At 43.5% G+C, this 15698-nt stretch overlaps 1 protein-coding gene across 1 annotated transcript; it reads right to left on the minus strand.

Moving 5' to 3' along the window:
* Positions 1-8787: 8787 nt before the first annotated feature.
* LOC134442902 (tripartite motif-containing protein 29-like) lies at positions 8788-9436 on the minus strand. Its single transcript, XM_063192871.1, has 2 exons — positions 9203-9436; positions 8788-8841 (listed from the first exon to the last, which is right to left on the minus strand). The coding sequence occupies exons 1-2, from the start codon at positions 9401-9403 to the stop codon at positions 8788-8790; spliced, it is 255 nt and encodes an 84-aa protein (XP_063048941.1). The 5' UTR covers positions 9404-9436.
* Positions 9437-15698: the final 6262 nt, after the last annotated feature.

Consider the following 15698-nt stretch of genomic DNA (forward strand, 5'->3'; position numbering starts at 1 on the left):
GAAAACTCTCTGATGCACATGTTGGATTAGTTATTTTTAGTCCTCACATTTGCAGGAACATAACTGTGTACAGTTGAGGCTAAAGCAATAGCATTTGCATCTTCCTCGGCAGTCAGTCTTGCATCCACATTTTGTCAGTTGCTGGCAACTCTCCGCAATTGCAGGAAGCTTTGACCAGAGAACATTCCAGGTCTCACCATCTTTTTGCCACCCCCAGTTGGCAGGGCTTTCAATTTGCATTTTGCAAGGGTTATACAATAGAACATGTATTAAGAAGAGGTATTGTTGTACATTTTGTACATAGTAGCATTGTGAAATAATAATAAATATAAAGTAAGCAATTGTAATGTGCAATATTTAAAACTAGTTGGTATCCAGTACAGTCATTAGGTAACAGGCATGAAGCAGCAAGAGTTAGTTCAGTGTGTGTGTGTGTGTGTGTGTGTGTGTGTGTGTGTGTGTGTGTGTGTGTGTGTGTGTGTGTGTGTGTGTGTGTGTGTGTGTGTGTGTGTGTGTGTGTGTGTTTTGAGTTAGTGCAAGTAGAATGTGCAATCACAATTCAGTGTTGGGGGGAGGGGGCAATCAGTGATAGGAGGGCGGTGTGTTCAGCATCCTGATAGCTTGGTGTATGAAGGTCTTTGCCAGCCTGGTGGTACGGGAGCGGAGGCACCTGTACCTCTTTCCAGAGGGCAGGAGACTGAACAGTTTGTGTGCAGGGTGACCTATGTCCTTGGTGATCATCAGTGCTTTTCGGGTGAGGCGGGTGGTGTAAATGTCCTGCAGGGAGGGGAGTGGCGCTCCAATGATCTTCTACGCTGTGTTCACAATGTGCTGGAGTGTCTTCCTGTTTTGCTCTGTGCAACCTCCTCCCCACACTGTGATGCAGCTGGTCAGGATGCTCTTGATGGTTCCTCTGTAGAAGGCTGTCATGATGGAGGGTGTAGCACTTGCCTTCTTTAGTTTGCGCAAGAAGTAGAGGCGCTGTTGGGCCTTCTTCGCCAGTGATGATGTGTTTGTGGTCCAAGAGAGGTCGTCACAGATGTGCACTCCAAGGAATTTTGTGCTGCTCACTCTCTCCACAACATCATCGTCGATGGTCAGTGGTAACAATTGTTTTTGGCCCCTCTGAAAGTTGACAACAATCTCCTTGGTCTTGTTGACATTCAGTAGGAGGTTGTTGCCCTTGCACCATCTGACCAGCAAGTCTACTTCTTCTCTGTAGTGAGTTTCGTCACCCTTAGTGATGAGGCCCACCAGTGTTATATCGTACGCAGACTTCATCAGATGGTTAGTGCAATGGGTCGTTGTGCAGTCATGTGTCAGCAGTGTGAACAGCAGGGGGCTAAGCACACAACCTTTCTGGGCCCCCGTGCTCAGGGTCAGGGTGCTTGAGGTGTTGTTCCAGACATGCACTGCAGCTCAATGGATTTTTAGCAGACATCTTGTGTAATACGGTGAAAGGCCGAGGGGCTATCCTTTTACAAAATACCAAATACAAAATACCGTACAAAATATCAAAGCACATTGAGATATGGGACACAACAAGGTTCAGTCATCTGCCCTAGCCGGACTCCGCCCTACAGGTGACATCTACACACAGTAGGGCCAGGAGCTTGCTCAATCCCGCTACAGCGGGATCTCCACCCACTTTGTCTGGAACCAATCAACTGAGCATTTTCAACCGTCCTGGGTAGAGGCGTGTTCAAGGCAGTGACGTGGTTTATGCAGAGACGTTCTATTGGGCTAAACTCAACCAGTAGCAAGCCGAGGGACGCGGGTTAACCAGGCCATGGAAACAAAGTTCGCCCTGTATGGAAACGCTAATCGTTATAGTCCTGGTCAGACCAGAATCGTGGTATGTGATCTGAAGTCTATGAAAATCAGGCAACTTTTGCCCTACACCCAGCCCGATCGTTCATCCAGTGTCAATTATGTCCCGTGCGATCTGTACACCATCCGGGTAACTGAAGCCCCGTTACCCTTGGCTCGGGTCTCCCGCGCTGGCACATTCTGTCAATTCAGATGCGGCTATCTAACTAAATTTCTAACTATGCGTACTAAATTTCTAGTTAAGCTATCTAGAGGGTCTTATTAGATAAGAGGGGGCTTTAAATACAAACAACTAAAGTGAGTATACTACTAAAAGAGTTAGTAAACTACAACTACAGCTATTGTACCACAAGCCGACACTGAACCCCATGCTGAGTCTCACAGCAGTGATGTCACCAGTGTGCCCTGGTTGTGCTATAACATCACTCTAATACAGAATGTAAACAAAATTGTTTTTACGACATTGTATTCCAACAGATATGGCAAGGTTAGTATGTATAATGAATACCTGCTATCGGACAGCTGTATGTCATAAATATGCATTTTCAGTCATGTAAGGCCTGCCATTTTGAAAAGTGGTGGCCATTTTGTGATGAAATATTGATACTATTAAGTTGTCCTGGTCAGAATTCATACATTTTAATATTTCCATCACTCAGATGTCTTGATTACTTGGCATTCTAAGACGAAAACAGCTTTTTTCACCTTTAATGAGGCGGCCATCTTGAAAAATGGCCGCCATATTGTTTTTTCACCTGGATAGCGACCTTTTCTGGGAGAGTAGGCCCTGGAGCACCGGTGTACGTGATTTGGTGCTTGCATCACCAAGTGAAAGATTCTTATGGAATATTGACTTAACAAGCCTCACTAAATGCTGCTTTTATTTAGATGGAAAAGCTGAGGCATTCGATAAATTCGCACAGCTTTGTTAGGCAACCAGTTCAATAGGCTACAGACAGGGCTCGCGCAGTTAGCCTATCCAAAATGCATTGCTGACTGACGGCAATATCTTGTTCTACACTGCGCTTTCTTGCCAAATCACGGTTCATTTTCTGCGCCCAGTTTTCCGTTGGGCTGTCGAAACCGAAGGCACCCAAGCTGACTGACAAGTTGCGGTGCAACTCCCCCACCTGCGCTGTCCATTCAGCAATACGTCACCAGCCACCCGATAAGCTTTCTATAAAGTCAGAACATTTCTTTCACGAAAGTAAAAAGGAATTCAGCCACCCCTTTCTTCCTGCCAAAGTCTTAATACTCCACAGTCCTCCTTCCCAACATAACATTTGTGTCAAAGAACGTTGCTGTTACATCAATTAAACCACTGTCTTTACACAGTCCTTCCCAACATTACATTTGTGTCACGTAACACAAACACCATTACCACATTAAAATGCCATTTCCCTCTTACCTCCAAAGACGGCCATCTTGTGAGTTATCACTTGGCGGCAAAGTATCTAGATTAGTTATTACGGTTAGCTAATTATTAGAGAGCTATGTTAAACCTAGCCTGTTGGATGTCAAAAGTAGACGTTAGCTAGTCAGTGAGGGCAGTTCTAGAACTATCCAAATACAAATCGATGAAACGTTTCCAAACAATATGAGGGCTATAGCCAGATGAAAGTTGCGCTCACACAAGTATATATCGTAAACATGTCTGTATTGGTATGACATTCGGTCAAATGTTAACATGATAAACACAGATAGTACAGACAATGTCATGATGATAATTGCAGCAGAGCCATACAGTGAACAGAGTTACACGATTGGAGGACCAGGAATTAAATTGCAGCCCGCCTTTCAACGAGATGAGGTTGTTCCTAAAGCGTCTGTCTTCCCATAGACTCATTAACAGCCAAAAATAAGGACTAACGAACTATACTGCGGGGTAATCACCACAAATATGTAAACTATCAACTGTCTCGGTGGTGATAATCACAACAGTTTTACCATCTGTGATGTTTATCTGAAGTTATTACTACGAACAGCAAGTCTTGTCATATTCCCTGCATTGCATCTGCTGTGTGCTACGCCCACTACCAGGAACTAACATTCGCAACGCTGAGCAGTACTGAGAAGCTAAAACAGCTAATTTTGCTAATGAGGAAGTCGGCCCTAGCAGCGGAGATCGCCTGACTCTGTTCTCTGTATGGCTCTGAATTGCCAAGGTAACATGCTAACTTCACCTGACATGTTGGCATTGGCCTGGCTTGCTTGACGGCTGTAGCTAGAGCCCTTTACTGTGCCCTTACCTCTTTCAATGTCTCCCCATCCAAAATGTATTACTTCTAACAGGTGTATTTTAGAAAACTCTTATTTACCAACCTTGACTCGGGAGTTCATCCTTCTTGTTGTGAATGTGAAAACTTCTGGTCCGTAGCACTGTTTCGTTGTAGGAGTGAAGTTCGTCTGTCTGTCTGTCTGAAAAAATGATGTCGTCGTTGCACGTGAGGTGACAGTTATTATCTGATGTCAGTAGGAAGGCAGGGAGTAGCGACGCCAGAGGTTCTAGGAGTGCGACCACTGACTTATATACGGCATATATTGGTCTAATTGTATTTTACTAGACTTTTTTGTATGGTAAATTACTTGTTATGGGTTTAATAGTATTTAACTGGACATTTTTTTTACCGTGTAATTACAGCAAAGTTTAACAGTGTGGAAGGCAGTGTGTGTGTGTGGGGGGGCTATCAGTATTTTGTCCATGGGGCACGGTGAGCAATTGTTCCGCCACTGGACACGAGACTGGCCACTATACTATCCTCAGCCTTTAACCTGTAATGCGCTGAAGCCCATGCCATCTTTGCAGCTCAGTCTGCCTCTGAGGTAAGCATCACCAACACAAGCCCAGGCACCAGTTCTAAATTGTTTGGGATGATAGTAGTGACCCATGCCTGACCTACATTTAACTTAAAAATCGCCTAACACACCTGGATGGTTTAGTGCCAGCTACCTTCAGTGTGGCAAGTTGTGATGCAGTCCTGAAAGTGAATTTAGAAATGTATGCCGCTCGGATTTCTCACTAAACAGTATTAAATAACAGCAGTAAACCACTTGGGGGCTCTGTAAAGTATGAGCTCTCTCTCTGTCTGTCTCTCTGTCTGTATCGCTGTCTGTCTGTCTCTCTCTCTCTCTCCCTGTCATCATTAGAGGACTACTCTGAAGCCCACTCCATCTCAGCGGTTCACTCCATCTCCTCAGGGGTGAGCCTCCTCGTAAACGGCAGGTCAATGATGACTACCATTACACTCGTGCACAGTGTGGCCTGGTGAATAACAAGACAACAGGCCTCACTCAACTGAAGGGCAGTTGGTACTGTCCTGTCCTGCCTCGGGACTGTTATAGATTGGAAGGAGTCCATGCAACTGCATTGCTCTGTAAATTGAGTGGATAATGGGATAGGTGGACAGTGGGATATTAAATGGTACACTATATCATGTCTGTGTCAGTATAAAGCATACTACTCCTAATCAGTGTTGCCAAAAGAAAATCAGCCAAAGTCGCTATGGGCTTGCTGAAAAGTCGCTAGAGGTCGCTAAATGACGTCATGACGTTACGTATGACGTCACAATGTCACGCACGGTGCACTGATCTACAGAAAACGTGGCCACATGCCTTTGTCCACAGTACAAATGGGCGGTACTAGCTACTTTTTGGAGATCAGAGCTTATCTGCAGCCCTGCTTAACCGTGGGAAACGCTTCTGACGGCAGCGCAGAGTCAGAAAAATGATGAATTTGTCACTGTAAATGCACATTTTAAAAAGTCGCTAATGGCGCTAGATGAGTTTTTTTTGTCGCCAGTGCCCGGGATTCACTGCGGTCGGTGCGGCCAGCCTGCTAGTGCTCATTTAAATTCATATGCATATCCCAAGGAGCCGTTGTGGTGGCTTTTGTGATACGCACCGGATGTATCTGCTTGTAGGGTGTACAGGGTACAGTTGAGGTAAATCAAATATACCTGTGTAACAACAAGACTCTGATCTAATTCCAAAGTGTAGGCATAACATGAATAACAGTCCCAAAACATTTGGTGACCATATCGGAGATTGTGTAGCCTCTCGGTTTGTTGACATTCGGTTCCTGCCATATCTTTGTCCCATATCGCTTGCCGTAGCCTCATACAAGCAGATGTACATGCGCATGAGAATTCCTGTGCGTATCACAAAAGCTGCCACACCGTACTGCATCATGTGTCACGTCTGTCTCTACCCGCCACTGAAAATGCATTGTGTGGTGTCGTGGGGAGGGAGACTGTTTTGCCTCTCACAAGACAAGCGAAATAGATGATTTTTTTTGTCGCCAGAGGTGGCCAAAAGTCGCTAAATCTAGCGACAAAGTCGCTAAATTGGCAACACTGCTCCTAATATAATATATAACTACAATCACACCATAATTGCAATATACAACACATACAAAATAACAATTCCGTTGTACCTGTACAATGACAAAGTTTCATTCAAAATAATAATTACAAGATTATACATTCATTTACATTTTTGGGGCTGTTTTCATGCAACTCTTATGGTGTAAGTAACACCAGGTGCAAATCCTGGCAGGAGTGTCATCCAATGCAGCACAAAGATGTATATATATTTATTTATATAGTTTTTAAAAAGAAAATATACTTGAACACATGAGTAGAAGCTCTCATATTAGTCTGTATGTAAAAAGAAAATAAATTATCTCTTCTTCTCTCTTTTCTCCCTTTCCCCCTCTCTTTTCCCTTCTTTCCCCCACCGAGGCAGTCCATTATGCCCCTTCCCTGGCCGAATGGGTGGGAGACTCTCATCCCAAGATTGCAGATTCAAATCCTGCCCTTACCATTCCGTTCACCTCCATCCATTACTGCAGTGCCCTAGCCTGGGAGTACCCATGCTGCCTTGCACAATCTTTTCGAACTGCTGTGATTACAGCTGGGCTTACACTGTGCGAGTTTTGCCCCGATTTTGCCCCGATTTGGCACTCGCACGACTTTTTGAAAGTCGGGCCGATTTCTTGCTCAATCGCAGGTCAATCGTGAGTCTCGCACCGTGCAGTGTACATGGGGTAACGACAAGCGATGTCGACTCACGATCATGCAATCGCAGGGTCGCCAGAAAATCAAAACGGTTTGAAATTCTGGTCGTGGCTCGTGCGTAAATCGCACAGTTGAAGCAGTGCTACGACCCGATTTGACACTTCACATGCACAAATTAATAGGGCCGTGCGATTCGCTGTTGAGCGCGACCTCATCTCCACCTCAGGTGCGCATGTTCCCTCCTCTGCAGACCGGGGAAACATGCCTGTCGCGTCGTACGGTGGAAGCATTTCGCTCGCATCCAACTGTCGGCTCGTGTAGTGTGAGGACGTGAGTCGTGAGCTGTGAACTTTTAAACAGTGAAATTCCATCGTGCAGTGTGAGCAGAAGCTTAAGGGCCAAAACATACCAAGGCGGAACGGAACGGTCGCAGGACGGACGCGGTCTTTCTGCTTAGTTTTGGCCGGCGTGCTTTTCTCTGCCTTGCACACTGACAGCGTCGGCGTGCGCGGCCAGTCCTATTCAAAACCCTAGCCACAGCCAAAGCTAGCATGCTACTTTGCCATTCATTTGAATGAGACACCGCCGGTCGCCGGCGTGAAAAATACGCTCGAGTTCTATTTTCCAAATGCAGCGCGGCGCGGAGCCGGCTCCCGCGCCGCTGACGCCCGACTACCGCCGGTTGGTGTGTAAGGACAGATAGGTTTCAATGTATTTTCACCGACGCCGGTAAAAAAGGTGGCCGTTCCGCGACGCTTTACCGCCTTGGTGTGTCAGACCCCCTTAAGACCCAGGAGTGAAAATATTGCACAGTGTATGCCCGGCTTTAGTCTGGCGTTCACTGCCAGACAAGCAGTGCCCTTGAGCAAGGTACCTAACCCCACATTGCTCCAGGGACTGCAACCAATAGCCTGTAATGTCTGTAAGTTGCTTCGGATAAAAAAGTGTCACTTCACTGTAATGTAATGAATAACTATTAACCATAGTTAGTTTTCATAGTAAAACCATGGTATTTTTTTACAAGGGCATAGTTAAACCATGGTAAATCCACAGTTAGTCAATCAATGGTAAAAACATAGCCACGAATTGTGCTAAAAAAAACGTGACAACTATGAGTAACTAAAAAACATGGTTCAGTTGTCATAGTAAAACTATGGTAGAATTTCGTAAGGGCTGTGCACACAATTCACATCAGCTAGATGAGAGCAGATTACTCATGACGTGGAGGAGGTCCCATGCCAGCGTTCAGCAGGAAACCAGGATGACTTGACACCATGTGACATGAATGTGACGGAGTAAACGGAGGGAAAACAGGCAGCTTTGCTGGGCAACCAGATGTGCCGATTGGCAAATTCGCAGAGATTAGGCAAATAATGAGCTGTAATTGTGAATCAGTGCACACTACAGTGTCACCATGACATGGCTAGCACCCATGAGTTCAAACTTAAATTGACACACAAGCACCGAAGGGGGAGATTGTTGTACTATGCATCATACTGCACAATATATACATAAACAGTGCTTTCATCTGCCTTACAAACCCAACAGAGAGTGTTACGTCTGTGATGAGTATTATAAAAGCCCCTGTGTCTCACCTGTGTGAACAGGCTCCTCCACAGGTGTGCTCTGGCGGCCATCTTGGCTGAGGGTGGCCACAGTGAAGTGGTACTTCTCTCCTGGAGTCAGCTCTGTCACCTCTAAAGCCACATCTGTTACAGAAAAGTTGCGATGCTTTTGACCTCCTGTCCAGGTGACCTTGTAGGTGTAGTTACCAGGAGCGCCCTCTGGAGGTGACCAGCGTAATGACACTGAGTCTGGCTGCACTGACTCAAACTGGATCGGCCCAGGAGGAGGAACACCTGCAGAACGACGCAGAATGTTCAGAGTTTACAACATGCTTCACACCAGTCAGGACACGAAACACATATATATATTCTACAGATTATAAAATATATGATGTACCTTCTTTCATAGAGGAAGAAGTCTTCATACGAGCCTGTATTAACACAAAAAAATCATGCATAATATTAACAAGGTTCACAACACTATCCTAATCAGTGGGCCCTGTTTCTCTCAGTCAGTTGTGGTGCATGCTGTAAGGGTTTTAAAGGAGCTCCCAGCCGGTTTGTATATTTCTCAACTGTTTCTCAGTTGGATTTTGTCTGAATTGCCTGGAGTGTCTTCCTGAAAATCCACATAGTCATTAATTGCATGTATTTATATTATTTTCACTCACATGGCAACACACACACACACACATCTTTGCTTCATGGGATATAAAACATGTTGCTCTCAGCCTGCACGTTATTAGACCACACTGAATAATTCCACAGTCTGTACGTGTAGATCCCATTCACCTGTTCGATGACATCATGCCCGTTGTGATTGTGCAGAAAGCAGCGCGAGCAGATTGCTGATTGGTCGTTTCTGCAGTAAAACGTCAGCCTTTTGTGATGCTGTGGGCAGAGGATGTGGTGATGGAGATCCTGTAGCTCATGGTTGTCCAGGTCTGGAGATGTGAGGTGGTCCTTCACATGGACCTCACAGTAGGAGGCCATGCAGGTCAGACAGCGCTTCACTGCTGACCCAGAGCAGACATCACACCGTACTGAGCAAGAGGACACACTGCAGGAGAGAAGAAATTGTGAACCACGTCAAGTTGAAATAAGTGAAATATACTTTTTAAATCTCAAAACGTCTAAGCCTGAAATTTCGTTTTCTGAAGTTCAAGTTTGTTTCTTAAATTAAGCCAGTCTAGATGTTATTTTACTTTAAACTAGAACAATAAGCCTGCTAATAATTCCTTTTTTTGCAGTTTAGTATTTATTTACACCGCTGGGACAGTGGTGTAGGTCAGTGGTTCCCAACCTATGGGTCGGGACCCAACCTATGGGTCGCCAAAGATTCACAGTAGGTCGCGGAGCCCTCTTGATTTTATGGGGTTTCATTTTTATACCATACATAGCCCATGTTGAATGAATGACAAACCATTCAAACTAATGCATAGAATCAACAAAAAGTAAGTGATACATTAAACATTTATTCTATATTTTATTTATTTATATCTTAAGACAGATTGAGGAATAAAATGATAATTAATGAGTTTTCGCAGGAAACAGAGTATCATGTTCTCTCGTGCGGGCGCTCGCACGGTTGGGTCACCAAAGTTTACAATGGTAAAAATATTGGGTCCCTGAAGAAAAAGGTTGGGAACCACTGGTGTAGGTGATTGAAGCCTGAGGACATGCAAACATTTCCTCAAGGACCGAAGTGGCCTAACCCAGAGAGCACATGTTATCTAAAGCCGGGCATACACTGTGCGATATTTTCACTCGTGGGTCTTAGGCTTCTGCTCACACTGCAGGATGGAATTTCACTGTTTAAAAGTTCACAGCTGACCACTCACGTCCTCACACTGCGCGAGCCGACAGTCGGATGTGAGCGAAATGCTTCACCGTACGACGCAACAGGCATGTTTCCCCGGTCTGCAGAGGAGGGAACATGTGCACCTGAGGTGGAGATGAGGTCGCCCTCAACAGCGCTCAACAGTGAATCGCATGACCCTATTAATTCGTGCGTGTGAAGTGTCAAATCGGGTCGTGGCACTGCTTTAACTGTGCAATTTACGCACGAGCCACGACCAGAATTTCAAACCGTTTTGATTTTCCTGCAACCCTGCGATTGCACGATCGTAAGGCGAAATCGGTTGTCGTTAACCCCATGTACACTGCACGGGGCGAGACAAATGATTGACCTGCGATTGAGCAAGAAATCGGCCTGACTCTCAAAAAGTTGTGCGAGTGCCAAATTGGGGCCAAATCGGGGCAAAAGTCGCACAGTGTAAGCCCAGCTTTACTTAATGTGAGCTTTAAAGTTTAAAGTAATGTGCGTAGGGTTTTCATGCGCTGCTGACATGGTCGTAGCCAACATTGAGGTCAGGGAGGTCCCTAACTTTTCAGGGAAAATAATTATTTTTTTAAATATCTTTTACAATTGACGTTTGTATTGACATTGCTTTCGTGTATGGGTGAGTGTGTGGTACCATTGGAAAAGACTCCTTATGCCTGCACACAGATAAATGTCATATAGGCCTACTGACGGAGAGCCAGCGTTGCCAGATGGGAAATGATGAATTACCTCAAAATTATCGTTTTGGGGGGCTTTTTTTGAGGAATGTATCGTACAAGACCAAAATTGATGTTTCAAGGCATCTAAATGAACTGAATGACAACCCTTCTCAGTATGCCTACTCAAAATGTTTTGGAAATTTACATTTTCCATGCTTCCATACTTTTCTCTACTTGGTCAGACCGGTAGATGTTAGTTTATTTCAGTAAATATTCATGAAAACATCACATTTGTGAAGGGGTACGCCTATGCATTTTTTACATACTTTTAATAGTAAAAAAATCTCGAGGGACCTCCCTAAATTCAAAACTCTGGCTACGGCCTTGACGTAGGTTTGCATACCTCCAGGAGGACTGAGGTGGAGCAAAACCAGAGTCCGCTGAGCTACAGTTGACAGAGTGAACAGAGGCAACATGAGAGGGAAATCACATACATGGGAATACAAACACAAATATTTAAACACTAAAAAAATGCTGCATATTTGGGGTATTGAAAAAAAAATCCATTTTGTCGATTTTGTTTTGAAGAGGAGACAACAGAACATTTACTTTGGTACTGCTCTTCAACTGCTATATTCTGGCTTGAAGTTGAAAACTGGTTGCTAAAGTATCATATAAGCTTGCATTTAGATCTCCCTACTATACTCCTATGTGACTTGGCAAGCGAAAACAAGGGATTACAAAATATTATTCTTTTGTTGGGCAAAGTGTTCATACATAGAACGATGGATATAAAGACATTGACTATAAGAGCTTTTAAAAATGATTTCAGACACTACTGTAAAATAGAATGTGTAATAGCTAATGTGACAGGAATGGTGAGCTATGCAAATAGATGGTTAGAATTAAAAGATGGCAAAGGTTGGCCTTAGGGTCTTTATTGTTGTTTTGTTTTCCCTTTTCATTCTAAGTATCTTGTTAGAGCCATTTTCTATGTTTAAGTAAAATGTTTATTTATGTACATAGATTTTGCATTTAGAATTTATATTTTGCAGAATGACAGTTAATTTGGTTACTTAGGAATTATTGTATGCATATTTAGTGTTATACGAATTCATTTTGTTATTTTGTAGTTTTACCTAGACACTGTGGTGCATTTTGATTGGCTGTTAACCCTTTTAATGCCGTCCGTCGCAAAATTGCGACAGGTCGCGGTATTGAATTAGGTGGGCTGTCACGTCGAATAGAGTGTAAAATCTTGTCCATACTCCTTTCCACTGGGTGGCAGACATGTGGTACTTCAATCCTTTCTAAGAATTTCGACCCCTCTTAGTGCATTTTTTTCGAGTAATTTCCATCTGAAAACCCAGACGCGGAAGTTGCGTTGCAAGTCACTATTTCAAAACAAAGGAGGATCGGCGTTGTGAGATTGTGCACATAATTTCCTCTAATTCAAGCCCAAATACATTCCAAATGCAATTTGTCTTGGTGGTTTATGTGTAGTGACATTATATTTTCCCACAAGTTGATTGTATATGTGTAGACATTTATAATATGGCCTTAGACAATGCGTCTCCTATTGCTAGCTTAGCCGTGGCTACAGAGAAGAACAGCCAATTCGAATAGGCAGTGAAATAGATCCCCTTGCCAAACACAGGGAAACATGGCGTCAGTTTTACATACATAAACAGTTTTACAAACATAACTGATCCTAACCATAACTCAATGGAAAGTTTCGGGATTGAGAGAAGAGGTTTGTTTGGAGACTTCATTCGGTAGGGGAGTTCCCATTTGAACACACGCGACGCGAAGGCGAAGCCCTGTTCCAGGCGAGCTGAACGCATGCGACTGGTTTCATTCACTGAATAAATCTGAAGCAAGTTGGCCTGCCCCCAGACGACAACTTGTCATGATGTTTTGTGTGCAATGCAATTGCGTATTTCGCCCCTCAAGTAATTGCAGCCATTATTATAAGAAAAAAGATGTTGCTGCTGAGATTGCAACACAGACGATCAATTGGCTGTTTGGGACCTCCCCTGTCAAACACAGAAACACGGTGTAGACCTAGGAAACATGATCCTGAACACAAACTAATGAACATTTGCGGGGTTGTGAGAATGTGTTTGCTTGGCGACTTGTAAATGGTTACGGGGGATTTCCTTAGAACATGCGAGAAGCGTTTATTGTCATCCAAACCCACAGGGCGATATGCGTAATTTCACTGAATAAACCTCTAAATAGGCAACCACTATTTCTATGTCGTGCGTTTTATATGCAATACAATGCCATATGTCGCCCCTAAAGTGATTGCAGTCATCATGTGTTCATCGAAATAGGCTATATTTCACTTGGTGGTGAACTTTGACGTGCGTCTTCCCCTAAGCTGGAGTAGGCAAAAAAGCTAAAACATAAAGATAACTTATGTCATTTCCCTCTATGAAAGACCGTAAGGAAAACCACTGCTACAAAAAATAATGGATTATCCTGTTAGACGTTGTACATCCCGTAGAAATTCGATACATGGCTTGGGGAAATATCGGCATTTTTTTTTTTACCGTTGCGCACGGCGAAATGAAGACGCATACCCTATAACACAAATATTTTAGACTTGTTGAAAACTGGGCTGGTCGCCGTGGTTGGACTGTCTTTATTAGAGTTTGTCATGTCACTAAAGCAGCATGGAAGAGGGGGCGTAACCGGAGAGACTGGAGAGGAAAGCGCTGCGCTATGCGTGAGGGGAGATGGTGCCGCTTCTAATCGCCTTCAGATAGCCGACTTTAGGTGTTACTTATAAAGTATAGGCCTACTATAACGTGACAACGTCGGACTAATTGGGCTGTGTGTACTTTCGATCCATGTCGGTATGCCTAACAGTAGCCTAAGATACCAAAATGAATAGAAGCAGTTTGATAAGTCAATAGGGCTGAGATAACAGGAGAGGTTGTGCTGATTTCCTCCGCCTCTCCACCCCTTTTCCTGACACTGATTTTCACGAGGGTACACCTCATGATACAAATTAGGCCTTTTTTATGCCCATTATCTTGACACTGTGCCCATTAGTTCTGTGAAAAGTGACAATCTGTAACATTCATTCACTGAGCTATGCTGATGATCATCCAGGATGATCCTATGCATACAGGGGTCATTGCCCCTGCGCCTTATCCAAATGGCCTACAGTAGCCTATATAGGTCACAGGTGTAGTAAAATAGGCTATATAGGCATATATGTGTACTGAATATGTGTGCTTACCCTGTCTGAGAAAGGTTTTCACAGACTAAAAAGTCACAGGTAGATGCAAACACTTTTGGCACTCCAGGCAACAACCTCCCAGTTATTCCGTTTCTTGCTAGTTATTATTATTACAATATTAGTTACAATATTTACTATATGTTAGGCTTAAAACTACTTTTTTACTTGACCATAATGTATGTGCACAACATGACAGTAATGGGATGCCACATATTTCTAAATAAATTCAATAATCTATTGAAAATCTATTGAAAATTATCAATATTTTCCATTACTAATTAAAAATTCAAAATGGCCGCCCCATATGACGTCATAATATGCTAATTAGGTATGCATATTTACTCCCAAAATAAACTTTGGGTCTTCCTCAACATTTTTGTAATTTACAGTTAGGCTCTATCTGTTACCCCTGTCCAGCCACAGCCTGTTGAATATGTGATGCCCAAATCGAGCATTTTCACCAAAATAACATTGGCATTAAAAGGGTTAATATTAATATAAAACCGTCAGGACGCATGAAGAACGTCTCTTGAGAAGCCACGTCCACATGGGGGCCGCTAGGGGGGAAAGTGGTACAGATTGTAAGGTCCCTAGCACTGAGAGGGGCGCTTAAGGGGGCCCGAGCACTGACAGGGGCCCTTAAGGGGGCCCAATATTCGAATCTTTCATGGGGCCCAACATTTCTGGCAGCGCCCCTGCACGAACCATAGGAGCATCACAGTCTTTTGACCGTCGCATTTCAGTTAGTTTTAGATAGGAGTTAGGAATTCATCTTTTGTTTTGTATGATTTTAAGTTACTATAAAGAAAGACATCAAACTTAAGTTTTGGATTCCAGACTTTTATTTCTGTTTTGTGTCGCGTCCGAAAGTAACTCTGAGGTTCATGGCTAGTGAGTCACCTGCACTCACATTCAAGTCAAAAGACTAGCCCAAGCTCCTATGCTACGCTAGTTAGCGCGCTAGCTATCCTGCTAAGCTGACTGTGCAAAACCTTCAGTAAATGCCCAATGTGATCGGCTCACTGCCTTTCCTCAGAACAGATACACAAAAACAATACCTACAAACATTCTGCATCAGTAACACAATAAAGAACTGGAGACGACTATGTAAGTATTTAAAAATCCACAGCAACAGTGTGAGATTAAGACAAATGAGGTATGATCCAGACTTCAAGGCAGCACATGATAACATCTTGGACCAGTGGGCAGAAGCAGGACTAACCATATTTGCACAACTCTCTGAAGAAAATATACTTCAAACATTTGAAACTCTATCAGCTAGATACAAACTACCACAAAAGCATTTCTTTAAATACTTACAGGTAAGGAGTTACATTCAACAAAATACTGAAAAGGAAACAAACAGTGTGTTAAATTTTCTGTTAAATTATAGAAACAAAAGGGAAAGTCGAGGTGGATTAGCAGGGGCCTATAAAACAATACAAAAAATGGAAAAGATTATGTATAATGCAAAAGTTAAATGGGAGAAGGAAATGGAGATAAATATTTCAGACAATGAATGGAGAGAATCTTGGA

This window comes from Engraulis encrasicolus, unplaced genomic scaffold (assembly GCF_034702125.1).
Source record: "Engraulis encrasicolus isolate BLACKSEA-1 unplaced genomic scaffold, IST_EnEncr_1.0 scaffold_261_np1212, whole genome shotgun sequence".
Lineage (NCBI taxonomy): Eukaryota > Metazoa > Chordata > Actinopteri > Clupeiformes > Engraulidae > Engraulis > Engraulis encrasicolus.

What these genes read in the sequence shown, in the direction of transcription:
- LOC134442902 (XM_063192871.1), bottom strand. Translation starts at nt 9,403, where the DNA reads ATGGCCTCCTACTGTGAGGTCCATGTGAAGGACCACCTCACATCTCCA. An exon ending in GGCATGATGTCATCGAACAG is followed by an intron (nt 8,842 to 9,202) that starts GTGAATGGGATC and finishes GTGTTAATACAG; the next exon opens with GCTCGTATGAAGACTTCTTC.